Raw genomic sequence first — 19992 nt, 5'->3', positions numbered from 1 at the left:
GGGTCTTGATGGCTGGATGGAGAACCTGACCTTCCTTCTGCGAGAGAAGATCCTCTCTGTATGGCAGTCGAATTGGAGGGCAGATGGACATGTCTAGAAGGTCCGGGTACCACGTTCTCCTGGCCCAATCCGGGGCAATTAGGATCATGGTCTTCCGAAACCTTCTCAACCTCCTGATCATTTGAGGAATGACAGGGACCGGAGGGAACGCGTACAGAAGTGGAAACTCCCAGTCCACTACGAACGCATCTCCTAGAGCTCCTCTCGGGGGAAATTCCCTTGAGCAAAATCTGTCGCACTTCCTGTTGATACTGGTGGCGAACAGATCCACTTGAGGGGTTCCCCAAAGGGCGAAGATCTCTTGAAGGACTTCCTGAGCTATCTCCCACTCGTGAGAGACTGTGCTCTGCCTGCTCAGAGCGTCCGCTGTCAAGTTCTTCTCTCCGGCTAGGTGAATTGCCGATAGAGAGATTCCTTCCTGAATTGCCCAAAACCAGAGCTGCATCGCCTCTCTGCACAGTGGTAGTGAGCCTACGCCTCCTCTTTTGTTGAGGTAGTGCATGGCCACTGTATTGTCCGTCATTATTAGGACGTTTCTTCCCCGTACAGACGGCAGAAAAGCCTTCAGCGCTAGTCTGATGGCTCTCAGCTCCAACAGGTTGATATGTAGTCTGGACTCCGATGGAGACCAACGACCGCTGATGGTCAAGTCGTTGGCGTGAGCTCCCCACCCCGTGAGTGAGGCATCCGTGACTACTGTTATCTCCGGCCATGGTTGCCAAAACATTTCTCCTTTCAGGATGTTCTCCCGACAGGCCCACCACTGAAGGTCTCGGGCTACTTTGACCGGGATCTGAAGGAGATCTGTCATCCTTCCTGAGAACTGTGACCACTGAGTTCTCAGTGCCCACTGGAGGGATCTCATTCTCAGGCGAGCCTCCGGCACGAGGAATATGCAGGATGCCATGAGGCCTAGCAACCTCAGAAAGTCGTAGGCTGGGAGATACTGGGCATTCTGAAATCTGATGACCATCTGCAGAATATCTCGAGCCCTCACCTCTGGTGGCAAGGCTTTTCCCAGGGAAGTGTCCAGGACTGCTCCAATGAATTGGAGTCTCTGTGATGGTATCATCTGTGACTTCTTTAAATTGAGGGAGAAGCCCAGCTTGTGAAGGAAGTGGCAAACATAATCTAGTTGTCTCTGAGCCTGTTCCGAAGATACAGCTCTGATCAACCAATCGTCTAGGTAAGGGTAGACATGAATCCCTTCCCTCCTTAGACTTGCAGCCACAACCGACATTAGCTTGGTAAAGACCCTCGGGGCGGAGGTTAGCCCAAATGGCAGAACTCGAAATTGATAATGAGAGCTGCCAATTGCGAACCTCAGGTATCTCCTGTGCCTGGGATGGATCGGCACATGGAAATAAGCGTCCTGGAGGTCTAGAGATACCAACCAGTCCTGAAGCTGGAGGGCCTGAAGGATCTGAGAGAGAGTCACCATCTTGAACTTGTCCTTTCGGAGGAATTTGTTCAATTCCCGTAAGTCTAAGATGGGTCTCAGTCCTCCGTCCTTCTTCGGTATTATGAAGTAGGGGGAGTACGAACCCTTGTTCCTTTCCGCTACAGGTACCAGTTCTATGGCACCTTTCTCTAGCAGGTCTAAAACCTCCTGCAAGAGGAGCGGATCTGGAAGCTTCAAAGGGTTGTTCCCCGGTGGATGACTCTGAGGGATATGTAGGAAGGGCAGGCAGTAACCTTGGGCCACTGTCTCCAGAGCCCAAGCATCTGACGTAATAGCCTGCCATTCCGTCAGATGGTGAGTTAACCTGCCTCCTACTGGTGTTCTGTGAGGGGAGACCTCAGAGTGGTTTTGAAGCGGCTGATGCAGTTGCCGAAGGTAAAGTGGCTCCTGCTCCTGCGGGTGCGGCTTTCTTTCCCCTACCCCGTCCACCACGGGTAAATCTTCCTTGGCCTCTTTGAGCCGGTCGTCCTCTGCCCCTTCCATATGAGGAATAGTAACGAAAGGACCGTCCTCTCCACGATGATCCCGAAGGACGAAAGGTATTCTGACGGATAGCAGCTCCCAATGACTTGGCTGCTGCCTTGGACGTTTGCAGTTTCTCCAAACTGTCATCCGCCTTCTTTCCAAAGAGGGTAGAACCGTCAAAGGGCATATTCAAAAGCCTGGTCTGCACGTCAGAGGCAAAACCAGACTTCCTCAACCACGCATGCCTGCGGATTGTGGTACTTGCCGCCATGGCCCTGCTGATACTGTCAGCAGAATCTAGGCCAGTTTGTAGGGTCTCGCACATCGCATCTTTACCATCCCTGATGATGTTTAAAAATGCGTCCCTTTCCTCTCCTTCTTGGAGGCAGTCAGCCGCTGATGAAGCGCACTCCCAAAGGGTGTGGCTGAACCTAGCGAGCGTACAGGTCGCGTTAATAGACTTTAACGCCATGCTACAGGCAGAAAAAACCTTCTTAGCCATGGCATCATACTTTTTGTCATCCCTATCCTGCGGAGCAGTGGGGTATGCAGATGTGCTGCCTGATGAGGTTGCAGCCTGTACAACCAAGCTCTCAGGAGTAGGGTGTTTTGACAAATATTCAGGGTCAGAACTAGCCACCCTGTATTTTGTGGACAGTTTTTTATTTACTGCCGGGATAATTTCCGGCGTTTCCCAGTTTGTCAAAATCCTTCTCTGTAGAGCAGAGTGAAATGGAACCACAGGATCCTCCTGTGGGCCCTTGTCCAGTATGTCAGTGAGGTCATCCTGCTGAAAGGCAGGAGAAGGTGCAGACCAACCCATAAATTCTATGATTCTAGACATCAGAGCTCTATATGGAGTCTCCGCATGTTCTCCTGGGTCTGGTTTGATAAATTCTGCTTCAGGAGAAGTGTCCAAGCCACTAGCTTCCTGAAGTGCATCCTGAAGATTTTTTAATCTTCTTTCCTCAGAGGCGAAAGTCTCTGGCTCTGGTGATGTGGTCCTCTGTAAATCCATATCTTGGTCTGAATCCTCCCTTTCCTCAAAAATCGAGGTTAAAGGGGGATACTTTGGTTTTTGGAATGGTATAAACCCCATTTCCAATGCAGAAGGAGCCATCATCACAGGCCTTGAAAGCGTCGATGTCGTCGACACCGACGTGAAAGTACTCGAAGGCGCCGTGAAAAGCGTCGAGAAATGTGTAGTAGGCCTCGAAGAACTCGAAAGGATCGGAATCCTGCTCGAGAACGACGTCGACGTTCTCGGCGTCGAGTCGGAGGTCTTTTGTCTAACCGTTGGCTGTGGAGTAGCCGTGGTTCTTTCCTTCATCGGCGTCGATATCGGCGTCGACGTCGGCGTCGACGTCGGCGTCGACTCGATCGACTGATGCGCCGATGAATCCTTCGACAACGGCGTCGATGGCGCCGACCTCTGTTTCGAAGGAGTTTTCGACGATGGCGTCGATGATGCTTTATCTCCCGATGGCTCGAGGCGCTTTCGGGTTGACTTTTCCGCCGGGTACTGCGACTCGCGGCGTTTAGATTTTTTGGGTTTTTTACCCGGGGTATCACCCTCAGCTGTCTTCGAGGGGGACGAGGCCGCTTTCTCGAAGACGCTTAGCATCTTTTTCCTGAATTCCTCCCACTCAGCTTGCGAGCTGCGTTTTGTGGGGCAATGAACTCTCTCAGGAGAACTCGACGAAGATGACGAAGGGGATCTCCTACGTCTCTTCTTCGAGTGTCTCGATGTCGACGAGTGGTGGGAGCCACTTCGTGATCTAGATCGAGAGTGTTTTTTATGGTGAGGAGACGAACGTCTCGACTCTACCGAAGAAGCTTTCGAGGAAGTTAAAGTTGACCTACCTCTCTCGAGCTTCTTCCTACGCTCCTTCAAGGCTTTCGCCGTCATGGAAAGGCATTCCTCACACTCCGAACTCTGGTGCGTGATTCCCAGACACCACAAACAGACCCTGTGAGGGTCCGTCAACGACATTTTCTTCCCGCAGTCTCGGCACTTTTTGAAACCGGACCGAGGGGTCGTCGGGTCGGAGGAGGATGCCATCGATTATCGAGGTAAATAGTAGTATACGTTATCTGACGAGAACTGAGCAACGGTGTTCCGAGGCACAACGAAGCGCGGAAAAACGGAACTGAGCAACGGACGCTGCGCGCGGCCTTTATAGGCAGGATGACGTCGACGTCGGCACGGAGGCCGTCGAGGGTCATCGACTCGGCGATCATCGACGCGCAGCGCCCTCTGGCGAAAAAAATTTTCCGAGGCCAGCAAGCTGGAGATACAAATATCTAAGATAAGGAATACGTCGGAGGACACAATCCCTTCGAAAGTGGAACATTGACTGAGCTAACAAAGTAAATGCCAGGGCACACTCACTTTCATTATTTAAAGATTTGTGGCACTGGGGTGCATTATAGAGATTGCAAACACCATTCTGATTGGCTATTCATAAGATTCTTACCAACCCATGTCTCTTTCACTTACGGAATTCTGAAGTCTTGGTTCTGAGTAACGACTTGCACAGTTGATGGACGCAGGGGGATGTCTGCTGCTCCTTTTGGGTCTTGATAGTGGCATTTTCAATTGCAAGGTCAGTCTCAGCGCAGCACATTACAACACAGAGTGCAATCCTTCCTTGGACATAATACCACGCTACCTGCAACTCGCCCTCACTAAAAAATCTCCTTCCAGATCTCTCGATCCTCTGGCTCCAACTCTCTGCCGGTCAAACCCTTCTCTAAGCAGAGAGCTTGTGGTCGTTCCCTTTCTTCAGCTGGCTCCTTTCTTTTGAACAGCCTCCCTCTCTCTCTCCATCTTGAGCCGGATCTCCTCAAGTTCCGCAAGAATCTCAAGACTATCCTTTTCTCCTTTTCCTTCCCCCTCTCGCTCCCATACTAATCCCCCCACCGTCGCCGAGATTGGCGGCCTGGGCCCTTAAGAGTCCTTTGGGTCCTGGCCTTCTGCCAAATCGCCTACAGCATCCAACCCCCCCTGCACTTGCCTTTGGACCCTCACTAGCCTGCGGTGTTCCTAAGGTCTGCACTTATTGGATTGGCGGCTGACCTTCCTCTTACCAGGTGGTCACTGCATTGCACTTATCTCTTGCCACTGCAATGGCCAATCTGGCCCTTACACCCGCCCCTTTTCCCCCCTCTCTCTGCGCTTGCACGCTCCGAATGTCACAAGACCTAGTAAAACCACTGTTGACATTTGTTGTTCATTGTCATTTTCTTCCAATATCATGTTTTGCACACTTCCCTTTTTACTTGTGGCACTTTGAAACACTATTCCAGCTGTATAAGGTAATTTTATTGGGCAATAAAATAAATAAATAAATAATAAGCATCCACAAAGTGCCAGTGTTTTACCTGAATGCCCGCATGGCTGCACAGGTAGAAGTCGAACTCGAATGGATGTGTGATATTTGTGTCCACTGTGGTGCCGGCTGGAATGTTCCCACTTTTTCCGATCTGTAAAAAGAAAAGGAAAAAGTTAACTTTTCTAATATGCAGCAGCTCACAGTCAGAACTGAATATAGCCATTTTTCAAAGCTGTGTCAAAAAATCTTATATCAGTCCACAAAAGAATGCTTTATGCTACAGAATGCTCCAATTTCATTGGATCGACAAACTAGGCACAAGCCGTTGAGCTCACACTTGCTTATTGGAAAGAGAGCTAAATAGAAAATACATTAAAAGAGAGGGCAGCGAAAAAACCATGTTGTAATTACCTCATAAAAGCAAGGTGCAACATAAAAGAATAGCTGTCTATTGACCAAAGCTATAAAGGTTACCTCCTGTTAGTAGAGTCAGAACTTTATTTTGAATCAAAAAGCCCTCTTTATGCTAGAATGCGTAGACCAAATCTATGAAAGTTTAAGCTACAAGTTACTGAGCGGGGTCATACATGAGAGGTGGTCACATTTTCAAAGACATTTTTTTTTAAAGAAAAGGGGTTGGGAAAATACCTCTCTGACCCTATCTGTAAAGAGAATCCCAACCTAGAAACAAACTAAGTCAGGATGTCAGTAACTGAAAAGTTGTCCTTGTGTCCAAAACGCTCTATCCTGAGCCTCACACTATAAACAAAACAACAAAAGGTGCAAGGAAATGTCTTTGGTTTGATGTTGGTAAAAAGTGCTCAAACTCAAAATAACTCCAACCAAAATGTTCTTCAAGGAAAATATCCTTGAGTCCAGAGGGTGGTTTCCTTCCCCTGGATAAGCAAAATAGGATGACAAACATGTCTCGAACTAATAGTTCCTTTGCGTCTTCACTGGACTGACAAAGTTCTTGCTTAAACAAATACATTCTGCAACAGACTTTCTGTAGAGTTTTCTTGTATATATTTAGATTCCCAGGTATACTCCTCTGCCAGGTATCTCTGTACAGTTTCAGTGGCCTGTTGTACTCGTCTGCCAGGACTTTTCTTCATGGATTTGTCAGACTACCTAACTAACATCCCTCTAACAGTCCGTGCGGCTCCGCTGTTGCAGGTTAGCATGCTTCTTTGGTCCAGATAGGAGAATGCTGCTTCCTCGAGCGGCCAGACACCAAGGAGCTTCTGTGTGTCTCCCAATGTATCAAGGGCCTTCCGTGCTCACGTGCGTCGTCTCTCCCTTGGCACCGCCAGCCTTCGCGGTTCCTGTGTGCTTTGCGTCTGGGAGCCTCCAACAGGGACCTGATGTCCTCTCGTGCACACTCTTCTAGCAGTGCAGCTTTCATTTTGAATACTTTAGGGTTTGGAAAACAACTAGTCTGCACATTGTTCTTTGAGTTCTCGTCAATCTGCATAAACTCCCTCGTCGTCCTACTCGTCTCACTACCTAAGGGATTATGAGAGTTGGAGTCCATAGATGTCTTTGGACTGGTTTCTCTCAGAGGTTTCAAAAACAGACATCAGAAAAAGGTGTTATATATGTGTTGTGAATATCTGGGTAACAAGTGGGGGTCTGATCAGAATAATGTAAGAAAAAGGTTTCTTGACTTTCTCTACCAGGGTGAAATGCTATTTGGCAATCGGGTATGATGGTCTCTGGTGTCAGATGATCTCCCTCATCGAAAGGGTGGGACTACCATGCCTTCTCCAATGAAGCCACCATATCTCCCCAATAGTTGTCTCCTTCCATGTGATCCTCCCTCATATAACCAACCCCAGGGTCAAGAAGCGTCTACGGTTCCCTGCCACTTGAGAGGAAGCTACCACCAGGGATACAGATGCCTCGACTGGACTCCTCACATTACACTATTCAAAAGTGAGGTAAGGGGTCCCCCACAACAATCCCGCCGCAACTAAATGAAACGATTACACCGATTTAATAGCATAATGCAAGCAAATGTGTTCCTTTTGCAAGCTGAAGGTGATAATTAAGTGATCGAAGCAGATTTATCCTTCTAAATTCAAAGAAACGAGCACCATTTAAGCTGCTATTATTAAACACCCATGTATTACTGTGCCGCAAACCCCCAAGACTGTGATAGAAAGGGATATCTAAGATGTAGCAATATCTCACTGTCCAAAGATGGAAGATCAGCGAGCAACAGCCCTAGGTTTGTACCATCACACCAGCCCTAATATCTAAGTGGGAGGGTTGATTATACCAAACACATTTGTCTGAAAGTCACAACGATGCACTGCCTCCAATGATTGAGTTTCTGCTCTTTTTATGCATGCATTTTCTTAAAGGGTGAATGTTTCGATAAATGAAGATGTAACCAGTGAGATAGAGCTAAAAGATTTGGTTAAGCAGTTCAGAAAAGGTGGCCGGTGGACCGGAACTTTAATTTGTGTTTTCACTGTGCTATGCGTTTTAGTAACTAAGGTCTTTGTTGACGTTCGAATACCCCTCACAACTAGCCTGATGGTCTAAGCTGTCAACATCTCTGGTGACCTTAGATTTTAAGTCACACTGTGACCATTTTCAATATAGCCTTGCAGACTGGGGGAGGAGTCGTCCCCAAGCGATCATGACACCTCCTAGGTCTATAAGGCTATATTATATTAGGCGTATTCTCTCTCGACCGCGCGTGATCATTCCCTCTCGACCACGCTTTCTCTCTGTCTGTCTCTTGCCCATTCACACTAACTCTCTCTCAAACGCACAAGCTCACTCTCTCGTCTGCACGCGCTCACTCTCTCTCTGTGCGCGCTCACTCTCTCTCTGTGGATGCGCTCACTATCTCTCTCTCTCGACCGTGCGCACATTCACACTCTCTCTCGACCGTGCGCACATTCACACTCTCTCTCGACCGTGCGCACATTCACACTCTCTCTCGACCGTGCGCACATTCACACTCTCTCTCGACCACGCACACATTCACACTCTCTCTCGACCACGCACACATTCACACTCTCTCTCGACCACGCGCACATTCACACTCTCTCGACCACGCGCACACTCATATATTCTCTTGACCGCGCGCACACTCACACTCTCTGGACCGCGCGCACACTCACACTCTCTCGACCGCGCGCACACTCACACTCTCTCGACCGCGTGCACACTCACACTCTCTCGACCGCGCGCACACTCACACTCTCTTGACCGCGCGCACACTCACACTCTCTGGACCGCGCGCACACTCACACTCTCTGGACCGCGCGCACACTCACACTCTCTGGACCGCGCGCACACTCACACTCTCTGGACCGCGCGCATACTCACACTCTCTCGGCCGCGCGCACACTCACACTCTCGGCCGCACGCACACTCACACTCTCGGCCGCACGCACACTCACTCTCTCGACCGCGCGCACACTCACACTCTCGGCCGCACGCACACTCACTCTCTCGACCGCGCACACACTCACTCTCTCGACCGCGCACACACTCACTCTCTCGACCGCGCACACACTCACTCTCTCGACCGCGCGCACACTCACTTTCTCGACCATGCGCACACTCACCCTCTCTCGACCATGCGCACACTCACCCTCTTTCGACCGCATGCGCACTCACACTCTCTCTCGACTTTGCGCACACTCACTCTCTCTCTCTCTCAACTGTATGCGCTCACATTCTCTTGATAGCACACTCTCTCTCGACCGTGTGCGATCGCGTTCTCTCTCGCTCTAGACCACGTGAGCTTGCTCTCGGCCACACACGCTCGCTCTTTCTCTCGACAGTGCTCTCTCTCTCTCGCGCGCTGTTTCTCGACTGTGCAAGCTCACTCACTCTTAACCACGCAAGCTCGCTCTCTCGACTGCACGCGCTCACTCTCTCTCTCTCTCTCTCTCTCGACTGTGCGCGCTCACTCTCTTGCAAATGACGGCGCTCACACTCTCTCGGCTGATCGCGCAGGCTCTCTCTCGACCGTGCACGCTCTCTCTCCCGCTCTCAACCGTGCACACTGGCTTGTTCTCTCGCTCTCTCTCAACTGCACTCTCTCCCCCTCCCTCCCTCCCTCCCATTCCTCACCAGGGATTTGCCATCAGTTCTTGTTGGAGATTTTTTTCTGACACCTCCCGTGGAGGGGTTCAAGTAGGCAAAACCTGTAATGTGTACACAGGTTGTTGTCACAGATGGCCCTGAGAACACATGCAGTCTCGAAGATGGTTCAAGTGTATACATTAGAAGTTCACGTAGGTTATCACAGTTGAGATCAATTTTCAAAATAACCCCTAGGGCGAGGATTTTGGGAGGCCACTGTGATGAAACCAGGTAAATGATCTCTTTTTCCTAAAATTGTGCCACCCCCTTTGGGACTAGGGAGGTGAGCATGCTACGCAAAATACTCCCTAGGGGATTGGGCGAGCAGGATCCCACTTGGGGAGACTCCCCCTTTTGGAACAAGGACTCACCAGTAAACCAACCTCAAACTCCTCCCTTAGTACCAGTGTTCATGTTCAAAGGGTTGTTGCTTACATGTAGACGGATAAAACTGAGGTCAAGGGCTTTTTAAAATGTGCTTGTTGGTGCTGATTATCATTCCTGGAGGCCTGAAACACAAGACTGATGGGAGCCTCTCATTCTACAGGGAGAGCCATATAGCAGACAAGACCCTTACCTGGAATAGAAAAACTGTCAAAGAGCAAGGAGACCGCTGGGAAAGCACCAGTAGGAAGGGGGGCACCAGTACACCCTGTAATGGACATGACCATGACACATGCATGGTGGGCAGAAAGTGTTGGAAGCCCGTGGAACTCTGCCAACCCCAAGTGCAGCAGAAGCTCAGAGACTGTGGGACCAGAGAGACAGAGCCGCAACCCCGGACCAGACCAGCAAACCGGAAGCGAGGCACCCAGGTGAAGCAGTTCCCAGACAGAAGGAGCAGCCTCCTCCCCTGGTGGCGGACACTGTGGTAAAAACAGGTACACGGTTTTCCATATGTCATGGGAGCTGGGCGGCAGAGCCCCGACTCTATTCGGAGGGAGGTCAGAAGGCTAAGAAAGTAAGAAAATGGATCAGCCATCCACTGTGTCCAGTGGGCCAATAGAAGAGCAAAAAGAGAAAAATCCAGAGAAGGTGAAAACGAAGTTAATACCCGAAGTGGGTTACAAGAAACCCTAGAGTAAGCCGCACACTTGAAAAAGGTGAAAGCAAGAGTTATCCAATATCTTCCAGAGAGAACACTCCAAGGGGGTGAAAGTGAGAATAATAACCCAAGAGGGGTTAGCAAATACTGACGAGAGAAGAACACTGCAAAGGAGTGAAGCTAAACAATCAACCACAAGGGGTTACTGAACACCTAAAGAAGAGAAGAGCACTCCACAGGGGTGAAGATGAACATAACCTCCCACAGACCCACACGAGGGGTTACCGAATAACAAGAGAGGACTCTCCAACAATGGAGCGAAGCTAAAGATAAAACCACACTAAGGGGTAACAAACACCGACAAGTAAAGAGAACACTAAGAATCATGAATTGTAAAGGATAACAATGTAATAAATGTATTTTCTTTGTTTTATGAGGAATTTTGAGGGTATTATATTTATAGTGTTTAATGTTTTTTGTTTTTTATTTGAATTTTATTGATTTTTTAAATGTAAGGGCAATGTACACAGGTACGTTTATGTTATATTCACATTGTTGCATTAATATATTATTGTGGATGAACAAAAACAGTACTATCGTCCAATTTGACTTTCCCTCCCCTTTTGCGTTACGTTATTTTGGTCCCTTCCCGCCCTCCCTCCCCAAAACGGCCTGTCGGATTCTTCCGGTTCGTTGGCTAGAACTTAGTCCATGATTAGTGCATGCTGGGACATGTATCTCAATTGGTTTGCATATGTTCGTAACGTGCAACAGGCCTCTTCACGTATGGATTGCTGAGTGGTGTCCGGTTCTCATTCTGATGTGTTGCTTACGGGGATTCAGGGTCTTTGGATTGTTTTAGTCTCTAGCTTGAGATATGTATATTGGCGAAGTCACACTAGGTTTCTTCGTGACGTGCTGCCTTTCCATGGAGGGACGCCGTGATTTTCTCCATCGTGTATATATTTGTTGAGATGTTAATCCATTCTTTTTGAACTGGGAGGTGTGGAGTTTTCTATTTAATGACTAGGCCGGCTCTCGCTGCTAATAACAGTGGGGATGCTAGCCCCTTTATCCTGATTAGTTCGTTGTCTTCCTCTTCTAGGCCAAATAATGTCAGGAAGGGAGATGGGTCTCTTTCAATGCCGTCTATTTGTTTAATCCAACCAAGGACTTCATTCCAGTATATGCAGACTTTGGGGAAGTCCCACCACATGTGCCAGTATTTGGCGTCCAGTCCACATTGTCTCCAGCATTTCGGGCTGTTGGTCTGGTACATTTTCGATAGTGTGTGGGGGGCGTACTGCCATCTGCGGAGTAATTTTATTGCATGTAGTTTGTATTGTGCGGCGATTAATATTCGGGACGGTGTCTTGCAGATTGCGTCCCATGCTAGCTGGTCAAATTTTCTGTTGAAATCCTTTTCCCATTTTTCTTTAAGTCGGAGGGTCAGGACTTGGTCTTTACAGGTCAGGGCGCTGTACATGCGTGCTATCAGGCCTTTATTCGTGGAGGTCTTGTCAAGGATTTTCTCTAAAGAGGTGAGCTCTCTTCGTATCTTGGTTTTCCATTCTCGTTTGGATAGGACACCCTTCAAGCGTAGGTAGAGGAAGATCGGGATTGGATGTAGTTGGAGGGCTTGTGAATTTGTCTTCTCTCTATAGCTGTCCAACTCTTTCGAGTCCAGCATCGAACCAGGTTTGATATCTAGGGTGTTCTGGGATTTCTTCTCTGATCCCTGGGGCCCAAAGGTGGCTCAAGGGGGATGGCCATGTGATCACCCCCATCATCCCTTTTCCCTCCTTCCATATGTTCCATATTGTCCATAATATTGGATGGTTGCGTAATCTTCTTGTGAATTGTGGTCTGGGGACCGATAGCCATTCTGCGAGAATCGCGGGGGTCAGGTTGTCGTTGTCCAACTGGACCCATTGCAAGTCCTTCCTGTCTCTAAGATGCAGGATGAGGATTCTTAATTGGGCTGCCTGGTAGTATCGCTCGATGTCAGGAAGGCTGACCCCTCCTTGATCTTTGGGTAATAGTAGAGTTTCATAGGGTATTCTGGGTTTCTTCCCTTCCCATAGGAATTCAGTTATTGCCCTGTTTACTTGTTTAAAGAATTCTTCTGGGACTGTCACAGGGAGTACTTGGAAGAGGTATAGGAAGCGTGGGAGACTAACCATCTTGATGGAGTTCAAGCGTCCCATCCAGGAGATCGTGAGGGGTCGCCATTTTGCGAGGTTCGCGTTGAAGTCAGTGAGAGTTGGGGGAAGTTGGCCTCGTATATATCGGCGACGTCTCTTGTCAGGTTCACACCTAGATATCGTAGTGTCGGGCCTCCGATGGTAAGGCCCAGTTGCTCAAATTCCGCTTTTTGGCTCATGGTAGGTTCACATAGTGGGAAGAGGGTAGATTTAGTTCTATTAATTTTGAAGCCTGACAGTGCGCCATATTCTTCGATGAGGTGGATCGCTTGGGGGATGGATGTCATCGAGTTTGTACGTGGAGCAAAATATCGTCCGCGTACAAGGCCAACTTATATTCTCTTCCGTTCACATGCAGACCCTCAACGCTATCATTTGTTCTGAGCGTTTGTGCCAGTGGTTCCAGTGATAGCGCAAATAATATTGCCGAGAGGGGGAATCCCTGTCTCGTTCCTCTGCTCAGGGGGAACCATCGTGAGTACTGGGAATTTACTGCAACTGATGTTCTAGGCAAGGTGTATACAGCATTGATTCCTCGTCAAAGAGCAGGGCCGAGTTTTTTTAGTGCTGCTTCCAGGAAGTGCAATTCGACTAACGCCTTTGCTGCATCGATTGAGAATAGTACAGGTGTGTTTGGCATTTTCTTGGCTTCATGTATGAGGTGGAGGGTCTTACGGGTGGAGTCTGCTCCCTGTCTACCGAGGATAAGTCCCACCTGATCGTTGTGGATTATGGCGGGCATGTGCGTCTCCAACCGTGCAGTGAGGACCCTCATATAGATTTTGGCATCTGTATTTAGGAGGGAAATAGGGCGGTAGGATGCGCATTGCTTGGGATCTTTGCCTTCTTTGGGGATGACCGTAATCAGTGCCTTGGAGAAGGATTAGAGTGCAGAGCTGGTTTGGAGGATATAGTTAAAGAGCTCAACCATAAATGGAAGGAGGGTATCAATGAAGGTTTTGTAGAACCCTGCCTTGTAGCCGTCATTTCCAGGGGCTTTCCCTGTTGGAAGCCTTTTGATTGCCTTTTCTATTTCTTCGCCTGTGATGGGGGGCATCAAGGGCCTGTGCTATGTCCTGGGATAGGCTTGGGATAGTTATCTTGCTCATGTATTCTGTGGTTGCTCTCTCGTCTGGTGTGGTATCTGAGGTGTACAGTTTCTCATAGAAGTTGGCAAAGACTTCGGGCATATTAGAGGAGTGGCCTCCGTGGGGGTCGTTCTCGTTTCCTATAGTTGAGAATCTGGCGGCGAGCAGAGCGTATGCTTTGTCCCCTTTTTCGTATTATTTTTGTTTCAGATATTGGAGTTTGCACACAATTTGGTCAATTTCCAATTGCCGCAATTCTCTCTTGCTGGTGGCCTCCTCTATTTTTTTAATTCTATCAGTGCCAGCGGATTGGGCGCTAAGATCCAGTTAGGTTATTTTGTTTCTGAGCTTGTTTTCTATGAGTTAGCGTTCCCTTTTCTTTGCTGCTCCTTCTTTGATTAGTAAGCCTCTCCACGTGGCTTTCCCTGCCTCCCATACTGTATTTACTGAGATTTCGCCTGTGTTATTCTGCTCGAATTACTGGTTGATGTCCTCCACGAGTTGTTCTTGGAATATCGGATCCTACCAGAGCTTTTCGTTGCAGCGCCATTTCGAGCTTCTGTGGGGAAGCGCCAGTCGACCGAGGGTGACCGTGACCATGTCGTGATCTGACCATGTAATGGGGGATATTTTGGACGTGGACAATGCCTCCGTTAGCTCTGGTGTGAGGTATATATAGTTGATTCTGGTGTATGTGTGTCGCAGAGTAGAATTTGAAGCTTGTTTTCTGAGAGTTCATATGGCGCCATGCATCTTTGAGTTTGTAGGTGTCCATCATGTCTGTTACCACTGAGCGGCCGGCCTCAGGTGGGATAGTCGCCTATGGGTTGCCGGCTTGTCTGTCCAGTGCTGGGTCTGCCCACATATTGAAATCGCCTCCTAAGACCACTTTGCCTTCTGCTTCGATCATGACTTTGGGGACTATATGTCGTAACAACCTGGACTGTCCAGAATTGGGGGCATATATGGATGCAAGTGTGATGGTCATGCCCTGTATCTTGCCGACCAGTGCGAGTGCTCTGCCGCTTACGTCTGCCCAAGTTTTCAGGACCTCAAATTGAAGCCATTTGCTGATTAGGATGCCGACGCCTGCTTTCCTGAGTGGGCTTGAGCCCCAGTGTTCGGTGCCTGTCTTAGCAAACAAGACCCTTCTTTATTCCCCTTTAATGTATCTAGTTTCCTGTAGGAAGAGTATGTCGAGCTTCGCCCTTTTGAATTCTCTGGTCACTAGTGACCTTTTGGTGGGGGAAGTGGGTCCCTTGACATTCAGTGTCCCAATTTTAATTGTGTTGAGCCTGTCGCTTACTATGTCGCTGCTATCAACCATTGATATGTTTTCTTGGTTTGTCCACCGGGTCCCATTTTTTATCGCTGGTTGCCAACGAGGTAGGAGTGTTCTGTTGAATGTGCATGGCCGTCTTGAGCTTCAGTATTTTCCCCTGCCCCCCCTCCCCTCCGAGGTATACATCATGATACCCCTTACCCTCTGTCCCCTTTCTTCATCTTTCCCCCTGTCATCGAGGGCTTGCATCTTTGCTTGGTGGTGTCCAATTCAGACTGGGTGAAAACTGTCAGTCCAACGTCGGACCACCGGTGGGAACCGTTACTGCATGGTCCTTATTGCAAATACAATCATTGTAACGTTTTGAGCCCCCTTCCCTCCCCCTCCCCCAACATTTAGAACTCAACAATAACTTTCATAAAAGGAAATATGGTGATACATGCAGTTTCGAGGCTCATCATCAGCTGACTGTTCCGCCCCTACCTTCGAGGGGGAACTCTTCTACAAGTCCGGCCCCATGCTGAGAATGTATGGGTCACCTGGGTCTTGATGGTCGCCCTTGCTGTGTTACCTGGTGTACCGTCTCTTAGATGCGGGCCACTGGGACGATTTGTCATTTGTCTCTATCTGGTGTGTTGTTGCCTCACCTGTACTTTCTTGATCCCTTCACTCTTTCTCCTTGGTCCCTGGAATTCCCATCGCATTCTATTCTGCTCAGGTTCTTCTCGATCTTCTTCCCTTGGACCCGTTCCAAGGAGTTCTGGGATGCAGTCTCGGATCTCCTCCTCTGATCGTAGCTGTATCCTCCTACTTCCGTGCTCGAAGGTGAGGGAGAAGGGGTATCCCCACCTTTATCGGGTGCCTTGCTCTTTGAGCCATTTCGTCAGTGGATTACAGAGGCGTCTCAGGACTAGGGTGAGCAAGGACAAGTCCTGGAAGATGGTTATCTGGGCTCCTCCCAGTGTGAGGGGACCTCCAGATCTGGCTTCCTCTAGTATCCTGGCTCTGTCCTGGTATCAGTGGAATCTAGTGAGGACTGATCTTGGGCCGCTTGGTGAGCCCCCGGCTCTGTCTATTCTCTGTTTTAGGCTCGTCAATGTCCTCATCTGCCGTTAAGATTTTGATGATGTCGTGAAATGTTTTTTTGAGGTCTTCGTCTGTTTCTCCTTCGTGTTCTGGAATGCCGAAAAACCTTAGGTTGTTCCTTCTTTCTCTGTTTTCTAAATCGTCCATTTTCAGGCGAAATTCTTTCTCTCTTTTCTCGATATTCCGTATTCTCAGGTCCATTTGGGTTTCAAGGGTGTCTATGGAGGCTTGGTTGTTTTCGACCCCTTCCAGCCTCTCTTCAATATTATCCATTCTCTGTGTAATCTTGTCTATTTTGCTGCCTAGATTGACTCCCATGTTTTTCATTTTGTTCAGGAGGGCAGCGCTGTCGCCCTTGGTGGCAGCTGCACCTGTCTCTGAGGCTTCTGTCGACATTGTGTCTTTATTTATTTTTAAATGTCTTTATTGGCATTTGTGAATAAGCTTGTACAAGGATAAGGTTCTGAAAGCAGTTACATTCAAAATGCAATAACTGGCGTGAATGTGATATGCTGATCGGCTTATAACCAACGACAAAACTATTAATAAAGAACAAACAAACTAAGAAAGAAAAGGAAAAGAAGAGAAAAGAAATAACAATAACATTAACAGTGACCGTCCCAACTCTCGGTATGGTTTCTTAATCAATGTAGCCAGGTTCGGTGAATGGGTCCGGAGGCGGGTATCTGCTTTGCTCTCTCAGTACAGTTGTTGGGTGGAGCCCATGGGTGTGGTGGGCTAATCTGTAGTGTCTGTTGCTTTCTAGGATGCGAGGGGGATAGGTTCAGGGAGGTCTGTAGCTCGTTGCGAAGACCATGTCTCTAAGGAGGGCTTTCCAGGCCTCCAGCACACTGCTCACATCGTCATCACCGCATCTGTTTCCCTCCTCCCAGGCTATAGTCTCAGCCGTAGTCCATCTTTCCATTTCCCTGATCCAGGGGTCGTACCTGGGGCCCGCTGGGGCCTTCCAGGCCATGGCAATTGATCTCTTGACTAGAAGGCAGGCCATATCCATAAGCTTTGTCAAGTGTTTGATTTTACCAAGTCTCGGGTAGGTGCCCAGTAGGCACTCCTTGGGTGTCCACTCGTAAGTTTCTAGGCCAGCATTCCTGCAGGTCCGTTCAGCGGCCTGCCAGAGTTTCTGAGTTTTGGAACAGGTCCAAAACATGTGAATCATGTCCGCCAGGTCTGAGGAGCACCAGGGGCACCTTGGGTCCACTTTGTTGTTGAACGTGGATATCCGGCGAGGGGTCATATACGTTCTATAGAGTACGTTCAGTTGGATCAGTCTAAACCTGGCGTTTCTGGATACCTCCTTTGGATATATCAGGGCTCTCGCCCATTCGGCCTCTGTGATTTCAGTCCGGAGGTCTGCCTCCCATTTCTCCTTCAATCGGGTGCTCTTTGGGTTGGGTCGATTGTTCAGTTGAGTGTACAACCTGGACGTCGGTCTCCATCCGTCACCAACGTCATACATTTCTCTCAGGAGGGGGTGTGTTTCTGGTTCCTCAGGCCATGCAGCCCAGTTCTTTCTGGCCACATGTCTCACTTTTTGGTACCAGAGGAAATGGCCCAGTGGCAGTCCATCTCTTTCTTGGAGCGACTCGAAGTCCCTGAAGAGGCCATCATGAAACATGTCCCCCCATGTGTAGAGACCATGGTTCTCCCATCTCCTCATAGTTGCCAGGTCGGTGGAGGTTTTGCAAACATCTGTCATCATGGGGATGTCGGGTGTATAAGAGCGTTGCAGGCCCGCCACAGATCTCACCTTGCTCCATACCCGTCTTCCAACCTCTAGTATAGTGGGTGGGTTGGGGGGTCCAAGTCGGGAGTTCCAGAGTAGCTCTTTGGGATACAGCGGTGCAGAGGAGTGGGATAGGAGTTCTAGCTCAGCTGAAGGTTCGTCTGAGAGCCATTTTGCCAGGTGTGTCGACTGAGCCGCCAGAAAGTATCTCTGGAAGTCGGGAAGCTGAATGCCGCCCTCTGCGTAAGGGAGTGTGAGGGTATTCAGTGTGAGTCGGTGCCGGGCTCGTCCCCAGAGGAAGTCCCCGATCAGAGAGTCGAGTGTCCTGAAGAAGAGTGGGGGAATGTAATACACCACGTTGGTGAAATAGTAGAGGAACCTGGGGAGGATTATCATTTTGGATATCGCCGCCCTCCCCATCATGGAGAGCGGGAGCTTTGACCAGAACTGTATGGATCTCCGCACTCCGCCCATTGCGGCCTCCGTGTTGGCTTTGTGGGTGGATATTGGTGAATGTGTGATGTTGAGGCCTAGATATCGAAAAGTGTCCACCTGCCAACGGATCCCGATCTCAGGAAGCTCCTCCTCAGGTTTATTTTTCAGTCTTGCTAGTGGGAACGCGCAAGACTTCTGCCTGCTAAATCTTATCCCCGAGTATCTTGCAAAGTTGTCCAGAACATCCAATACAATCGGGGCATTCTCCAGGGGGTCGCGCAGGTATAGGAGGACGTCGTCGGCATATAACGAGATGATGTTGTCTGATCCTCCAATGCTAATGCCAGCGTCAAAGAACTGCTTCCTGAAGTATATTGCCACCGGCTCCAGGCCTAGAATGTACAGCATTGGTGACAGTGGGCATCCCTGTCTGGTGCCCCTCTGGATGGGCCAGGCCCTCGATATCATGACGCCCGTTTTAACTCTTGCCAATGGGTCGCTGTACAGGACCTCTATCCAGTGGATGAAGTGTTCGCCAAGTCCGAACTCCCTCAGGGTTTCAATCAGCCACTCCCAGTAAATAGAGTCAAAGGCTTTTATGGCATCTAGTGAGAGTACTGCTAGATCTTCCTCGCTTTCGGACGTCTGTGAGATGATATGTTGGAGCCTCCTGAGGTTGGCGGAGGTGTTACGCCCCGGAACGAAGCCATTCTGGTCCTCGTGTACCAGGGAACCGATCACCCTCGAGAGCCTTTTGGCCAATATGGTCGTCAATATTTTACTGTCGTAGTTCAGGAGCGCCAGTGGGCGATATGAGTCACATCTATCGGCTGGTTTGCCTGGTTTGAGCATCGGGACGATGAGGGTTTCTCTCATGGTGTTAGGGAGAGTGCCCGACTCATATGCCTCCATATATACTGCGTGTAGTATAGGAGAGAAGAACTCCTCGTAGGCCTTGTAGAATTCCGGGATGAGGCCATCTGTGCCAGGAGCCTTGCCTGCGGAGAGGGATCTGATTGCGTCAGTGATGTCCTCCACCGTGATAGGCTCCCCAAGTTTGTCCTGTTGTTCCTGACTCAGCCTATGCAGTCCCACCTCAGCCAGCGTATCCTTTATATCTGCTATGGGGACCTTCGTCTCATGAGTGTATAGGTCATTGTAGAATTCCGTGAAGGTGTCATTGATCTCTTGTCGTGTTCTGCAGGTCTTTTCATTCGTATCTTTGATCTCCTTGAGGGCCTGTCTCGGGTGTTCTTTCCTGCATAGCCATGCGAGTATTCTGCCCGGTTTATCAGCTTCCCGGTGGGCCCTCGAGGTGCGCACAGAGAAGTCAAACTTCGAGAGTCTTTCCCATGCCTCCCTGCAATCCTCTCTGATCATTTTCAGTTCGGCCTCCCTTTCGGTGGTTGGTGGGGCGCCACTTTCAAGTCGCTTTATTCTCTCCTCCGCTACCTCCAGTTCTCTCCTCAGTTGTCGCCTGATCCCGCCCGCCTCGGCAATTATCTCCCCCCTTGTCACTACTTTCAGCGCCTCCCAAAGCGTGCTCCACTTCTCGACCGAACCCTTGTTTATCGCTAAGTATTCTTCCAGCTTTTCTCTTAGGGTTTCCTTGAATGCTGGGTCGGTCAAGGCATCTGATGGCATGCGCCACGTCGGGATGGGGGGGCGGGGGCCCT

General features: G+C 49.4%; 1 protein-coding gene across 3 annotated transcripts in view; it reads right to left on the bottom strand.

Annotated features, from left to right (window-relative positions):
- Window positions 1–19992, bottom strand: part of LOC138503099 (protein argonaute-1) — a 582484-nt gene that overhangs the window by 90044 nt on the left and 472448 nt on the right. For all 3 annotated transcript variants that reach the window (XM_069622604.1, XM_069622605.1, XM_069622606.1), the window contains exon 17: window positions 5372–5473. In XM_069622604.1, coding sequence (XP_069478705.1) covers window positions 5372–5473 — 102 coding nt within the window. The remainder of the gene's footprint in view (window positions 1–5371; window positions 5474–19992) is intronic.

This window comes from Ambystoma mexicanum, chromosome 11 (assembly GCF_040938575.1).
Source record: "Ambystoma mexicanum isolate Mex_15411 chromosome 11, UKY_AmexF1_1, whole genome shotgun sequence".
Taxonomy (NCBI): Eukaryota; Metazoa; Chordata; class Amphibia; order Caudata; family Ambystomatidae; genus Ambystoma; species Ambystoma mexicanum.
The sequence above is the reverse complement of the archived record's forward strand: the minus strand, read 5'-3'. Positions and strand labels throughout refer to the sequence as shown.